This window comes from Rutilus rutilus, assembly GCF_951802725.1.
Source record: "Rutilus rutilus genome assembly, chromosome: 15".
Classification (NCBI taxonomy): domain Eukaryota; kingdom Metazoa; phylum Chordata; class Actinopteri; order Cypriniformes; family Leuciscidae; genus Rutilus; species Rutilus rutilus.
In genome coordinates, this window is record NC_140220.1 from 22,628,855 (window position 1) to 22,644,395 (window position 15,541).

The 15,541-nt window shown below is 37.0% G+C and overlaps 1 protein-coding gene across 4 annotated transcripts in view; it reads right to left on the bottom strand.

Annotated features, from left to right (window-relative positions):
- The window catches only part of zyg11 (zyg-11 family member, cell cycle regulator), a 20,129-nt gene extending 5,090 nt beyond the window's left edge, over nucleotides 1-15,039 (bottom strand). For 2 of the 4 annotated variants that reach the window (XM_084433234.1, XM_084433233.1), the window contains exons 1-11: nucleotides 14,662-14,978; nucleotides 13,274-13,439; nucleotides 11,983-12,497; nucleotides 7,413-7,658; nucleotides 7,195-7,335; nucleotides 6,930-7,106; nucleotides 3,766-3,830; nucleotides 2,069-2,189; nucleotides 991-1,041; nucleotides 729-890; nucleotides 575-622 (exon numbers count right to left, since the gene is read on the bottom strand). In XM_084433234.1, the coding sequence (XP_084289360.1) occupies nucleotides 575-622; nucleotides 729-890; nucleotides 991-1,041; nucleotides 2,069-2,189; nucleotides 3,766-3,830; nucleotides 6,930-7,106; nucleotides 7,195-7,335; nucleotides 7,413-7,658; nucleotides 11,983-12,497; nucleotides 13,274-13,439; nucleotides 14,662-14,685 (1,716 nt within the window). In that variant the 5' untranslated portion in view covers nucleotides 14,686-14,978. Of the gene's footprint in view, nucleotides 1-574; nucleotides 623-728; nucleotides 891-990; nucleotides 1,042-2,068; nucleotides 2,190-3,765; nucleotides 3,831-6,929; nucleotides 7,107-7,194; nucleotides 7,336-7,412; nucleotides 7,659-11,982; nucleotides 12,498-13,273; nucleotides 13,440-14,661 lie in introns of all 4 variants that reach the window. The other 2 variants (XM_084433236.1, XM_084433235.1) reach the window with 2 other exon arrangements.
- Nucleotides 15,040-15,541: the final 502 nt, after the last annotated feature.

The window sequence follows — 15,541 nt, forward strand, 5'->3', positions numbered from 1 at the left end:
TCAGCATCATTACTCCAGTCTTCAGAGTCACATGATCATTCAGAAATCATTCTAATATGATGATTTGGTGTAAAAAAAAAAAAACATTTCGTATTATTTTCAATGTTTAAAACTTAAGCCTAATTATTGTGCAGCCTTTGTGGAAACAGTGATACATTCTTTTCAGTATTCTTTAAATAGAAATTATTTAAATAGAAAGCTTATTTGAAGCTTATTTTGAAATGAAAAATCCTATCTAACATAAAAGTTTGTATATATACACATACATACATACACACATACAGACACATACACACATATACATATATACACACACACACATACAGATTAATCGATTTGACAGCACTATTTGAAATGTAGATGTACCATAAATTTGTACCAATGATTTTACTGTCAATTTTGATCAATTCAATGCCTCTTTGCTGAATAAAAAAATTATTTCTTAAAAGAAACATCTTACTGACCCCAAACTTTTGAACAGTAGTGTATGTGTATACAATTTACATATTATATTCAATAAAACATTTTTTTTTTTTTTTTCAATATGAACCCAACTTTATACATTGTTTCTTACCAGTAAACCCAACACCTTCTGTTGAATGGACGACTCTGATGGAAAGGACTGAAAAAAAAAAAAGACATTTTGAAAATTAGAACTTCCAATCAAGTTTACAAATTACAGTTATGTTCTTCCAAAAATTGTATAAAAAGGTTTGAAAAGTGTTTACCTCGAGCACTTTGATGAAGAGCTCTAGTCCCTGGTTCTCGATGAAGTGTCTGCAGGTGGTAGGAGATTCATCCGTGAGATTCCACAGAGCGCTGAGTGTGAACTTCAACGTGGCGTCGACGGTACCCTGACACGTCTTCTGCCGCACAATGTGCAGGAGTTGCTATGATGTGAAGAGTGTGTGAGAGATAAGTATACACTATTCTTCCTGTTCAGGTGTTACAAGTGCTAACTGTTAAATCTAGGGGGAAAAACTCCCATACCTTTACGATAAAAAGCTCGGCTCCCAATTGTGCAGTTTGCTCAGTGGACAGCTATTTAAGAAACACACACAAACAAAGAGTCAAGTTAAGGAAGACATTCAAACAAAATCCTTCATTTCCAATAGAGAGTAGTACAGGAGTTCTGATCATATACACAAGAGGAATTTTCTGATCATTTGAACTGGTGGTAATGAAGTGGTAGCTGTCAATGGAGGGACAGAAAGCCCTCAGATTTTGTCAAACATATCTTCATTTGTGTTCCGAAGATGAACAAAAGTCTTACGGGTTTGGAACAACATGAGGATGAGTAACCTATGACAGTCGGGCAGTTATGAATAATAATGTCATGTCAGTCATTATTTCCATCGATTAGTCCTAGAAAACCTACATTCATTATTCATTAATTTTACCATGGTGAATAAGTGGAAGGTATCGGCTGCTTCGTGACCAGTTTGAAAGGTCTGTGCAACGAAATACGAGATAGTGGAAAGGCTGTTAAATAAGCATTTCTAAGCATTCACAATCAAGCAATCAAAATCAAAACGTCTGGTTGCTTGTTTTATTTCTGATCCATTTCACAGGATAAAATCTCCCCAAATCCCTCTCCACGTAATGTATATTAAACATCGGATGCGTTCTAATTGCACGTGATTGTGTTGTGTGACGCAGCTATTTTGTGTTCAGACAAACTACTTGATATTTGCTACTGTAAGACTTCTATATGTAAATGTTCCCTTGATTGGCTAATCTCTCTGCATGTGAAATAGGTAACAACAGAACAGAACAACAGTAAAAACAGAAACAGGTTTCAACGTTGTCATTTTCAACAAAAATAAAAATAAAAACATTTCGCAGCCGGTTTTCGGTTAACAAACATTAACAAAACTTTTAATTTAAAAAACAAACAAAAACATTCCATGAGAGCTTAGCAGACGAGACCTGACGTGACGGGCACAATCTGCACGACTTGCGTCCGTCATATTGCATTCAACGATGCATCATTGTGACAGAATGTTCTGAATGTTTTCTGGGAGCCTCCCAGGTCATATTTCCTCTCTACGGTTAAACCTGTTCTCACCCGCAGACTGTAGCTGCTCACCTTGGCAGCGAGGATGGAGATAATAGCTACGGCCATCCTCTGCATGTTCTGATCCTCGTGGTTACACAGCCACTGCATCACCAGCTTGGCAGCTTCAAACCTTAAAAAAACAAACGTCAAAACTGTCAACAAGACAACATGCTACCAGTTTGGACACACTTGACTGAAAGTATGTATCTGGTAACCTCAAATAACTTTAGAATCAGTCCTAAGAATGGGAAAGTGCATTTAAACTGTTGACTTATTATATTAACAGAACTGTTGGATTCTACATGTATTAAATTCATCAAAAGTGCTGGTAAAAAATTGGTCAAAAAAAAAAAAAAGTTTCCACAAAAATATGATATTTTGATAATAATCAACATAAATAATAAATGTTTCTTGAGCATCAAATCATCATATTAGAATGATTTCTGAAGGATCATGTGACACTAAAGACTGGAGTAATGATGCTGAAAATTCAGCTTTACCATCACAGGAATAAATTACATTTTAAAATAGAAAACAATTATTTAAAATTGCATTTTTCTTCTATGGAAAATAAATGCAGCCTTGGTGAGCAGAAGAGACTTCTTTCAAAAACATTTAAAAATCTAACTGGCCTCAAAGCTACAAAGTCATTTCAAAAAGCAACAATCAAACCCAGCAAAAGACTGAGTGACGACGCCCGTCATGCAAATCAGATATTAAGACTTCATTTTGAAATTACTTCAAAATGTTACTTCAGTGTTACTTCCATAGACAGTAAAAGAAATGGACACGGCGACCACATAGACTTCAACGGATAAAAGTGAAGTCAATTAGAAGCTCTCACTTCCTGATGGCTGAGTGTACTGCGCAGACTCAAACTGAGCTTGACGACGTAGATGTGACGTGAGCAACCTGTCTGTCTTCTAGTAGCTGTGCCAAGAGAAATCTGAATCATTCCCTTCCGAATCTTGCAGAGATGGAGAGCGTGAGTAGGAGCTGTCCATGAGCTAGGAACAGGAGAAACTTTATGACTCTCTATGGGCTTCTCCCTTGACTTTATCGGACTTTATGCCTCCACATCCCCTCGACTGACTGCGAGCTTCTGGTTATGCGAGTCGCGTGGTTATGACGCAATCGTTAGCCTACGAGTTCTTACAAAAACTGCTCCTACGGGGCCATAACGTAAGCTACAAGGTAATGGAGCCTTTTAGACGTTGTCGTGTTTCTTTAGAAATAAACAATGGACAAATAGAGTCTTTAAACGCCTCAGATGTAAAGTTATTCGCTGTCAAAGTGACGCCAAAATGAATGGGAGTCAATGGAATGCTAACAGCAGGTGATGGCTTGTTATGGCGGCCCCCGGGGGTGGTACGCTTTCTGGATGCTTGATTTCCCCCTTGTTACTTCAGTGTTACTTCAGTGTTACTTCAGTGTTACTTCAGTGTTACTTCAGTGTTACTTCAGTGTGTTTTCATATTACCACAGCATTATCAGCAGCAAGACAAAAACTCAAGAGAGTGATTATTCTATTTTGGTGTAGAAAATGTCACAATACAACTGTAATTCATCCGTGCTGTATAGTTTACCAAGCCATAAACTATCAATTTAGATATCAATTTTAACTCAATTCTCCGAGCAACCATACGGCTTTGTAAAGGGTTTATGAAATGTGTGAAAGTATATTTGTTGATCACACACGCGTTTACCTGTTGAAGGGAACCTCCTGCAAGATTCGATCACTGCAGAGAGACAGCAGGCAGTTCTTCTGCAGCTGTACACAACCAAAAACAGAACTGCTGTTAAAGGGGAAATCAGAATTGACACATGAAAAGCCCTCTCTATGTCTTTTCCTCATTCTCAAAAAGTTATGTTCTATCATCATGGGGAACTGAACGATCACGTAAAAATTAAAATGATGTTCTCAGAATCGCCTTGTTGAAAAGATACTTCCTGTAGAAGTGTTGACAATCATGCAAGTGACCGCATTATACATTCATCAAATCATTCAATCTAATTTATAAATCCACTGTACCAAATAGGGCCATACAATACATTCTGAATAAGCAAAATCATTAGCAATATATTTGAATTGTGATATAAAATTACACTGTGAATATCAGTTATTTTTAATGCACTTTTAAATTATCCATTTCATTTTTCTGAAGACCGTCATTAGATGGATTTATACTTCATTCGTAAAAACAGTGTTTGAGTCAATGTTATTTTAGTATTATTTATATACTATTATAGTATTTAGTAGTATTTTGAATAAGCTTTCATCTTTAGATTTTCAGTTCTCATTTTTATTTTAGTTTAAGTAATTTTGTTGTCATTTTTATCAGTTTTTTCAAAGAATTCTATATAGCTTTAATTTATTTTATTTTATTTTATTTTTAGTAATTTTCTTACATTTCTAATTAGGGGCCAAGCACCGAAGGTGCGGAGGCACCTATTGTGTATCTGTTCCCGTTCTTATTCTTCTTCTTCCGACTGGGAGTCTATGGCAGCCCATAGAACCGCTTGCGGGAAAGTTATGAAATTTGGCACACTGATAAAGGACAGTCTGAAAAGTCACCATAGCAAATTTGGAGTCTCCAACTCAATCCCTCTAGCGCCACCAACTGTCCAAAGTTTCACTCATGTTTATGCTAATAACTTTTGAACCACAAGGGCTAGAAACAAAATTCTTTTTCATTTATTTTTAGTTTAAGTTTTTCATCTCATATTTATACAGTATACTTTTATGTCAGCTTTATTTCAGTTAGCGAAAATGATTTTTAATAGTTTTAGTTAAACAAAACTGGTTTACGTTGGTCAATTCAAACTACTTTCAATGAACCAATTTTTGTTGTTTTTTTTAAACAAAAATATAAATATAGCTATACAAGGTCTCATTTGTTAACAATAGTTAATCCAATAACTAACATAAACTAATGATGAACCATATATTTTTACAAGATTTAATAACCCTTGATACTGTTAGTAAATAAAAATGTTCATTATCATGCTAGTTCACACTCCATTGACTAATTTTAACAGATTACATTTTTGATCTTAAAAATGTATTAGTAAATAATGAGATTAACTAATATTAGTAAATGCTGTAGAAGTATTGTATTATTATAAAGTGTTACCATATATACATACTAGTGTTGTCACGATACCAAAATTATTGTTTCGATACCGATACCAAGTCAAGAATTGCGATTTCGATACTTTTCGATACTTTTCCTGAAAAGGGAGAAACACTCTCAAATATCATTGCTGTGCTTTATTTTAAAACCGGGACAACATTCTAATCATATAACACACTAATAAATGAACATATGAACAGCAGATATATTACTCATTTGAACAAAATATGAAATATCAAAATATAAAAAATAAATTAGAGCAATGACATTCAAGGTAAAAAAATAAATAAATTTAGCAGCATTATCTCAGTTATCATAAGAAACATAAGAGTTACTGGTAATAACTTTATCTTGATTATGAACTTTGAATAAAAATATGAACAGCGATTATATTAAACAATGTTTAATATTGGTAACGTATGATAAGCCTCATTGGTGATAGCCTATATTTGACATATGGGGAGAGAGTGTGGAAGGCCTATTCTTCATGTTAAACATAAATATATAGCAGCAAAGACAACGTCGGCAGTGTTGACGGCAAAATAGGCTACAGAATATTTCGTTCTGTATTGACAGGTGCAGTATTTGAAAATCGATAATATTTTTTTTAATTACATTTATATCTGCATTTATGTCAAAACCTAGAGACTTTCAAACATCAAAATGTCATTTATTAATATGTATTCGTGTCAAAATGACATAGAAACATCTTTTCCTATTCTATTTTGCCTGGAAACACTTCCAACACGCTTGCGTGTCACGTGAAAAATAGGCGTCAGTTCTATTTCTAGCATGCACGCGTTTTCCGCGCGGCTCGGGCGTGTCACGCAGGCAGTGTGCTAGCTCTAACCTGTTAACATGGGAGCCGAAATAAAAACGGACATGCCACGCAGCTGAGACGCTCACGCCACGCATCCAGTGTGTCGCCGGCCTTACAAATCTGGAACGCGGTCATTCTTAGAAGTATCGATACTAATAAATTTAGGTATCGTGACATTTTTAATTTCCGAGAATCGCGATACTTTTGAAGTATCGGTGCATCGTGCAACACTAATACATACATAACACTTTATAATAATACAATACTTCAACAGCATTTACTAATATTAGTGTAACTTTATTATTTAATATAAATAATAACTTTACCATTAAACATTTTTAATGTACTTAAATCCCATAACCATCTTAAACCATCACACATCAAATACATTCAATATTGTCAGATCATTTTATTTTGACAATTACTGACTTTTATATATCCTTATATATATTTTATATATCCGTCATCCTCATTTATATAGCGCTTTTAACAATGTAGATTGTTTCAAAGCAGCTTTACAGAGATAAACGTATAATTTATGGTAACAGAGATTATTTTGGCTTTATAGCGGTTCTTTAATAAAGTTATTTTTCAGCTAAAGTTATTTTTGATTGATTCGCTTCCGTCGCAACGATCATTTGTTATTAAATTAGGGGTCGCTAAGACGACACCATTCTCTCTACACAGACTTTAAACGCGAACCTGTGATAAACGCTGATGGCGTTCACATGCGTATTAAGAACTGGTTCTATAGTTATGTGCGTTTGAATATATGTGCGCAGGTTTGTAATTCCCTACAAACCAAGCCTAAACAAAGTACTGGTCTTTCCTTATAAATTTTGATACAGAATTTTATTTTATATTCCTATTATTTTACTTTCCTATACCACACTTGATTCCGCATTATTTCACATACCTGTTGGTGGTTGGGGAACGTCTTCATGGCTTCGAGTAGCAGCTGTGTGACGTTCCCCAGGAGCCGCACGGGAATCCCAAAGGCCAGTTCCTGTTTGGTGAGGTTGAACACACAGGCACTGGCTGCCAGCTGCACATTCAATGTGGCCGGATGATTCTTCATCCCCAATGCGACCAACTGCAGAAGGGCCGAGAAGAGACGTGAGGGTTGATACGGAAAAATGCAGTGAACTTTAATTCATCTCGCAGTCTTGATGAGTGCGTACCTTCAGGATGTCAGGTCGTGGTTTCTCGATGGCATGAGTGAGGCTGAAGAGGTGGAAGAGAGCCTCTCTAACAAAGCCCTCCCTCTCACTGTACCTTCTCAACGCCTCACAGATTTGGGTCTCATTGGCTTCGCCAGTCACCTGCAGACACAGAAAAACACTTACAACACTTATGACCTCCATTTGAAATGATCCTGCAGTGGCGCACGAGCACCTACCTTTAAGCTCCCCTCTCCAGACAGGAAGTCAGAGAATCCAGCATCGGTGGCCAGCAGACCAACAAAGGTCATGCCCGGTCTCGCCTCCACGAAAGCCTTGACCGCTGTATCGGTCACCTGCTTGCGGCCAGACACGTCCAGAGACACCAGCTGAGGCAAGATGCCAGGAGTCTCCAGCAGCTGCCGCGCCACGTCTGATGTGAACTGCTTATCATCGGAGATATCAAGGTGCTGTAAACCCTCCAGCTGGAGAAACACAAAAATAATGTGCTTTAGACATATACAATAGGGCTGCACGATTTATCGCACTGAAACCGCACGCAATTTGGCAAAGGCTGCGGTTATTTTCTGCGCAGCTTGTCAGTGCAGCACGGCTGATCGGTAGTAAACGCTGCTCCATCTGAACGCCAGAAAGCGTCTCACACACACGCCAAATATGCTCCGCCGCAGAAGTGCAATAACGCACATCATTCCAGGAAATCCCTATGGGCATCATACTATTGCTGTAGCTGAATAAACAGAAGATTGAAACGCTTTGATTGATTACACATGACTAATAAACACACATCATCTCACAGAAGGATGAGCTCAACTGTCATTATGAAGTGAGTTTGGAGTAAAAGCATGTTATTAAATGTTGTCTTTTGTTGGACAAGAGGCTCATAAATGCTTCTCATGTTGGGAAAGATGTTTGACGCGTGTTGCTTTTTCAAATGCAAGTTATAAGTGACTCAAACTCACATTGATTTTAGATGGAGCAGCGTTTACAGAGCCGTACATCAATGACAAGCTGAGCATAAAATAATCGCAGCATTTGCGATTTCAAAATCACGATAAGTCAAATCGGTTTCAGTGTTGTTTTTGGCAGCACTTTTAGTTTTAGTCTTAGTTTTAGTCTTTTGGACGAAAATGCTTTTTAGTTTTAGTCACATTTTAGTCACTTATAAATTTGATAGTTTTAGTCAAGTTTTAGTCGACGAAAACACAAAAAAGTTTTAGTCAAGTTTTAGTCAATTTTAGTAAAAAAAAAAAAAAAAAAAGTCTTTAACAATTTATTTAGGTTAAAAAGTATTGGAAATAGGCTTAGGTTTGACAGGTTGTAGGAAGTGTTGCAATTCATAATTTTTTTTTGTGAAAAATAACCCCTGAAATGATTACTTCTGGTGAATACTGTGGAAACTAATTGATACATTTAGATAAATATATTTCATATAGCATATTATAATACAACGTATTAGGCCTAATGCCTTTATATTTATAGAATAGCAAAGTAGGCCTAATCAATATACAAGACTGAACCACATAGATGTGAAATATAAAGGCTATCATGATCATTTTGCCAACAATGAACCATGGATTTGTTTAGTTTATAATACGTTTTATTTTTAACTTAAACAAATACAATAACATTCAAAACTCACCGGCTTAGACTGCATTTGAAGAAAGATAAACACAACAGTTTTCTGTAGCCTTCTGTGCGAATTTATTCAATAGAATTATTAGATTATCTCCTGATGCGTGCTGCTTAATATCACACACTCCGCCGTGACAAACGAAAAAAAAAAAACGCGACGGCATATGGTACAATTGGCCTTGTATTCATTGTCCCTCACGCATTCCAGCCACGGGTATTTTAATCCCATTCAATTTTACATTTCTGTGCTCTTTTCTTTTTCGCCGGCTGCTCGGAGGTCATTTTTACATTTCCCGCTGTTGTCACTTGTCGTCATCGTTGCTACGATACGTGACTCACAATGACTGAAACGACCAATTAAAAGGGCATTCTCTGATGATGTTCCAAGATGTTAAAAAAGCTACGCTGATCATAGACAAACAGGGGGAGAAATTAGTATCTACCGCACCGTCGGTTTTTTTTCTCATAGCCTACAAATGTCTTTGTTCATAGTCTGACATATTAGAAGCTATGTGTCTGTCATGGATTTGCACTGAATTAATTCTCAAAAATACGGAACGGAACAAGACTTTATTGTGTCAAATACGTGATGATTCAACCGTCAGACGTGTAATAATTTTCGTTCCATCTCGTCTCGTCAACGAAAACTCGAAAACGTCTCGTCATGTTTTAGTCACCTTGGAGCCATTTTTAGCTAGTCATCGTCGCGTTATCGTCATAAAAAAAAGGTGCGTCAACGAAATCATTTCGTTATCGTCATCGTTGACGAAAACAACACTGATCGGTTTAAGTGCGATTTCATGTAAATTGCGATTTATCGTGCAGCCCTAACATAGCCTACAATCATATTATCACACAGAAGCAAAACAAAGGACCTCTTGGCTACAAATAAGTCAACGAATTAGCGTGATGATAATAATGTTTTTGTATGTTCATATATTCAAAAATACATTATATTAACTGTCTGGCGCTGTAGCAGGACACTTGGTGCACTTGGTGTCCCCATCACATACAGAGTGCTGCAGAGATGACGTCGAATCCCGGTAGACTGAGGAGCCATTTACATGATACCGGTTTCAACTAAAAACGTTTTGGCCGTTCATTTACACGACAACGGTGTTTTGGGGGCCTGAAAACACACATTTTTGAAAACGGGTTTCAAAGTGCAAGCTTTTAAAAACTATACTGTTATCGCCTCCATGTAAACTACAAAAACGAAAATGTGTGAAAACGGTGACGTCATGCACATGCGTATTACGTGTTCAGTCTATAGGAGTGTAGTTTCTCTTTACAAAGTGACATCGCCAACTACTGGCCTGGAAGAATAATACAGCGTTTTTAGTCGTTTTCATGGATCTGTGTGAATGGGGATCCTTTTGACAATGTTGTCGTCTGTACACAAAAAACGCAGAGGAAATCATCATTGTCGTGTAAACATGCCCTAATTACTGGCACTGGCTCCCTAAGGATTTTCCTGTGTTTTTATTATGTTTTTTTTTTTTTTAGTTTATGAGTAAAATAAGGTCTGTGGTAACCATAATTTGACGGTACTTGGACGTTTTGTTGTACAACGTGTAACCTGCTCACCCATATCAAAACCCATAATCAAAACCCATAGAAAAATCTTGAGGGAACCAGTGGAGAATAAGTCTTCCGGGTTTTGATGTCATCCCTGCACCACTATTTTAGTAATCATCATAAATTAGTTAGCATTTGAAAGCCAAAACACTCAATTCATCCTGTGTAAATTATTGTGAAATTGGACATTGCATTACCATGGAAATGGTACTTTAAAACATTTTAGTAGGCTACCTTTTTCTGATAAGGCTTTGATTTTCTAGCAATTTTAGAATCCCAATTATTTGGTAAAACATTTTGTACAAAGTACAAAGTATATTTGCTTTACAGTTAACAAACTTCTACAACATTTTTACTTTCATTTTGAAGTGCTACTTCAGCAATAATCTGCTGGCTGTAAAGACCAACCTTAGTTCTGTATTGCGAAACATTCATGTCATGAATTACAACCATTTAAGTTCAAAAAGGACATCTTAAATACAATTCACCCCTACGATGACTTTAATATTAATACACCATTTCTATGATGAGCATGTTTTCAATTTCTGAGCAATTAATTTTTTTAATAATATTTTGCAGCATGATGACAAAAAAGTCTGGGTGATACAACTGTTCTGATATAATAATAATATAGAAAAACAATAATTAAATTCTTAAAAGATGTTATTATGAGGTTTGGCATAATCTTTTTATCATTATTTCTTAAAATATTTAAACAAATCTACTTCATTGCTTATTAATTACATAATTAATCGAAGCTGAATTGAGATGTAACTATTAGTACAGTAATTTTAAAGTTTTTATTAAATACAAATTTTAAGTAAAATAGTATTAGATTTTTGTCTTATTTTGTTTAATACTTTTACCAAGTAATAATCACAATATTAATAATATAAATAATAAATATGTAAACAGTCATATTGAATGGGTCAAAAAGGGTCAGTGGGAATGTGGCCATATAGTTGGTAGAAGGTTCTTTAAACTGTTGACTTTCAGGTTCCTGAAAGAGTTGGTTCTTGTTTGAGTAAACCCAAGTTTTTCCAAAATTCTTCAGCCCTAAAAGGATGGTTTGCACTCAAAAAAAAAAAATTCTTCAGAGTAAAATCGAATGTTTTCATTTTAGTCTATTCATAAGCACTCCCCTACAAGACAACCTCAATCGTTCTACTATGACTAATTATTTACATATTGAGCCATTCCAGACATCTGGTGAAACTTCCCTGTTGCAGTTTTTCCATATTGCAATATACTGCAGAAAAAAAAAATATATCGCAATGTCAGTTTTTTTCAAATTTTGAGCCGCCCTAAACCCTACAAACCTTCATGACTATGTGTCAAGGTCAATAAGTCTCTTAAAATATCAGATAATTGGACTTTTTTATGACAAAGCACGGTTAGTTCCGGTTGTAAAATGTCATGTGGTGTGACTCCCCAAAAACTCCCTTATTCTTTATTTTATGGTTACACGACATAACATTTTAGAGACATTAAAAATTACACATGCCTTTGTTTCTAGAAAGCGACAAAAATGCCCTCATTGACCTCAACATTACGAGTTCTAACACATGGATAGCTGACCTGACTGAGCACAGCTAGCAGCTGAGCGGTGGTCATCTCCAGCCTCTTGAGCTGGTGCATGGTGAGGTAGCGTAGCCTGCTCCTCAACCCCAGAAGCGGGGTGAGGTTCGTCACCGAGGTGTTGGAGATATCCAAACTCTCCAGGCGGGGCAGCGCGCACACGTCCACCAAGCCAGAGTCGTAAAAGTCGACGTTGGACACGCTGAGCGCGCGCAACCCCTGCATGGCGCTGAAACAGCGACGGCTAGGCTCCTCAAGAGAAGACATGGTCAGGCCGTTCAGGACGAGCCGCTGCAGGCCCTCCTGCAGGGTTTTGTTGGACGAGAGACCTCGAAGGATGTCGGCAATGGTGAGGTCGGCGTTGACCCGTGATGCGTCCAGCTCCACGAGGCGGTGGGGGCAGAGGGCCCGGTGGAAGGCCTCGGCGGAGATTCGAGCAGTGCGGATGCAGGCGTGACGCAAGCGGAACTGCTGGCAGCTCCGGAAGATTCCCACCGTACTGTCGTTCAACAGGCCTGGAAGAGAATCCATCATGTTCAGTGTTTCGAATTTAAGATCCATTCATTTGATTACACTCACTGTGAGGAGGCCTGTTTTAGAGATCCGTGGGACGCAACAGAGCGGGACGGGACAAGCTGGTCCCCAGTGACTTCCACAGTATAGAAAAAAAGGTCCCACTTTATATTAAGTGGCTTTAAGTACTATTATTGTGTTCATGTTGTATAGTAAAACACTTTTATTGCTTTTGAGGTGTGACACGGGTAAGGTTAGGGACAGGTGTGGTGGTATGGGTAGGTTTAAGGGTGGGTTAAGGTGTAAGGGAAGGGTCAACAGTGTAATTACAAATGTAATTACATAAATTAATTACAGTTGTAATTACATGCAGTTTTTTTTTTAATATAAGTACAATGTAAAAACATGTACACAATAAGTCCATTTTATCAAATTATTAATTTCAAAGTAAGTACATAGTAGCCTACTTACAGCCACTTAATATAAAGTGAGACCGAAAAAAATACTATAGAAGTCAATGGGGTCCATCAACTTTTGGTTACCCACATTCTTCAAAATATCGCTCTTTTTTGTGTTCAGCAGAAGAAAGAAACTCATACAGGTTTAGAACAACTTGAGGGCGAGTAAATAATGACAGATTTTTTTGTTTTTTTTTGTTTTGGGTGAACTATCCTTTTAAAATACTACATGAAACAATAATTCTGCATTTTGTGTTCTACAGGAGTGTCATTTTTAATTAGTCAAACATTCCTCGACACAGACGATGGCTCGTACTCACCCTCAGTGGCCATCTTGCAGAGCAGTTGGTCAGCCAGCTCCTGCGGGAAGACCAGCGGCTCACGGAAGGAGAGAGAGCCGTCATCACGCATCTCACAGAAGAGCTCCAGCCTGGAGCTCACCAGAGTCATGCACAGATCGGTCAGAGACGGCGGGGACGCCTCGTCCTACAACAACAAAATGACTCAGAACTGAGTCAGAGCTATGGTACTAGATGTACTGGTGATGAAATAAACCCTTCATGTGTCAGAATGAAAACAAGAAACAAGGGAAGGCGGGCGTTTTTACTTACAGTGGCGGTGGATAGACAAACTCTTGACTGCATAATAGAACTTGCCCATGGATTTTTACACTGGAGTCAGGGAGTGCTAAATTCTAAATTCAATCTGTTCATCATATATAGCAATTGTGTCACTTCAGAAAATTTGGACTAAACGGCTCAATTCATATGGATTAAATTTACCATCTCTTTATGAACTTTTTGAAGCGTCACTGACAGTTGGGTAGCAACTCTCCAATCTATCTCATGGAGCTCTCAGATTTCATCAAAAATATCATTTGTGTTCCGAAGATGAACGAATCTTACGGGTTTGGAACGACATTAAGGTAAGTGATTAATGACAGAATTTTCATTTTTGGGTGAACTAACCCTTTAAAATAAATAAGTAAATGCATAAAATAAAAATTGGTTTAAAATAAATACAAAATTGGATTAACAGAGAATACAAATTAGGCTCAAATAAATATGTAAACAAAAAAGTAAATGAAATCAAATACATTTAACAGTACACTTCTATAGTGAGTAGAAAACAAACTTAGTGTAACTTAATAGATACTAATTAGTTTCAAAATAATATTTTAAATTGATACACTATATATTACATTCCGTTTAGTTAGTATAAATTGGGTCTTTGTAAACGAAAATATTTCGATGCTTTTTAAATTTTAGTACAGACATCCCTTGAATGAGGAAGATCATATTTGGTGGTCTGTGGCATCTAAGAATCGAAAAGCCCTGAACTAGTCTACAAATGGACCCCTAGTACACTATATAGGGAGAATACTCTTGTTAGTGTTTTAGTGTTAGTGTTTTCCTCAATGGTTCTAGATCATGGATCACCACCTCTTGTAGGGTTTGAACCTATACATTGGCACCTACAATTTGATCAGCCCACTAAAGAACTAAGAAAACATCAACTTCCATGTATATGCATGTCTTTGACAGTCAGTCATCCCTATTACAACATTTATGACCACCAACATGATACTACAAACCTCAGTTGAAAAAAACCAGCATGGCCTACAGTACTTTAGTATGATTATGAATCATCTGTTGAACTGCACACGCTTGCTACATACAGTAGTGTGACATGTAAGTTAAAGTCTTACCACGGTGTCCAAAAGATGGATCATGACGGCCTCAAATGCCAGAAACAGCCTCTTGTGCGGATAATGGCAAGTGGGTTGAGGTGTAGATCAAACACAATCCGATTTAAATGCTCTTTAGCTTCTTAGCCTGCTAGCCTCCAAACATCTGTCTTCAAACATTTGCTGATCCTATTTGTTGGTATTTAAAAGTGCACGGGCCGCTATAAATCCACCGTAGCATGTGTTGCTCGTTTGCATTGCTCTCTAGGAGACGGATGTGTTCTGGTGGACAGTCCGATCATTACGTGCTGTCAGGCATTTTGACGGGGTTTTATATCGGGAGGAAACGGCAGCGACGTCTTGACAAGTAAACAAGCTCGTCACACGGGAAACGGATCTGCGTCAGAGGGGGCGGGGCCTACGGGTTATCATCAACTTTAACAGTCTATGCCTATGGTATTTGCATTAGTACAACAATATAGGCACAACTAGAGTTAACAGCCTACATAACAGCATTTGCAACGAAAATGTATGTACGCTCATAACAATGAAAAACTAATAAATAAGCATTTTTTTCCAGAAAGATTTTTTCTTTCTTTCAGAAATACCTTTATAATGTCATTAGTAACTATAAGGGGTAAAACAAACAGTATAAATCAAGACACACACACACAAAAAGAGATATAGATACAGATAAGTACGTTTTTGTCTTCATACACCTACAAATATGGATTAAGTATTTACCCAGTCTTAACGTTACTTTAATGGGAATTTTTTGTCATCCAACAACATTGTGAATGGTTTCGCTTCAGGAGTTTTATGGTTTCCCATGTTAACGATGCTATTTCTGTAGTTTTAAAAGGATATTTAGTATATATTTTTTTCTATTTAAGCTAGTATT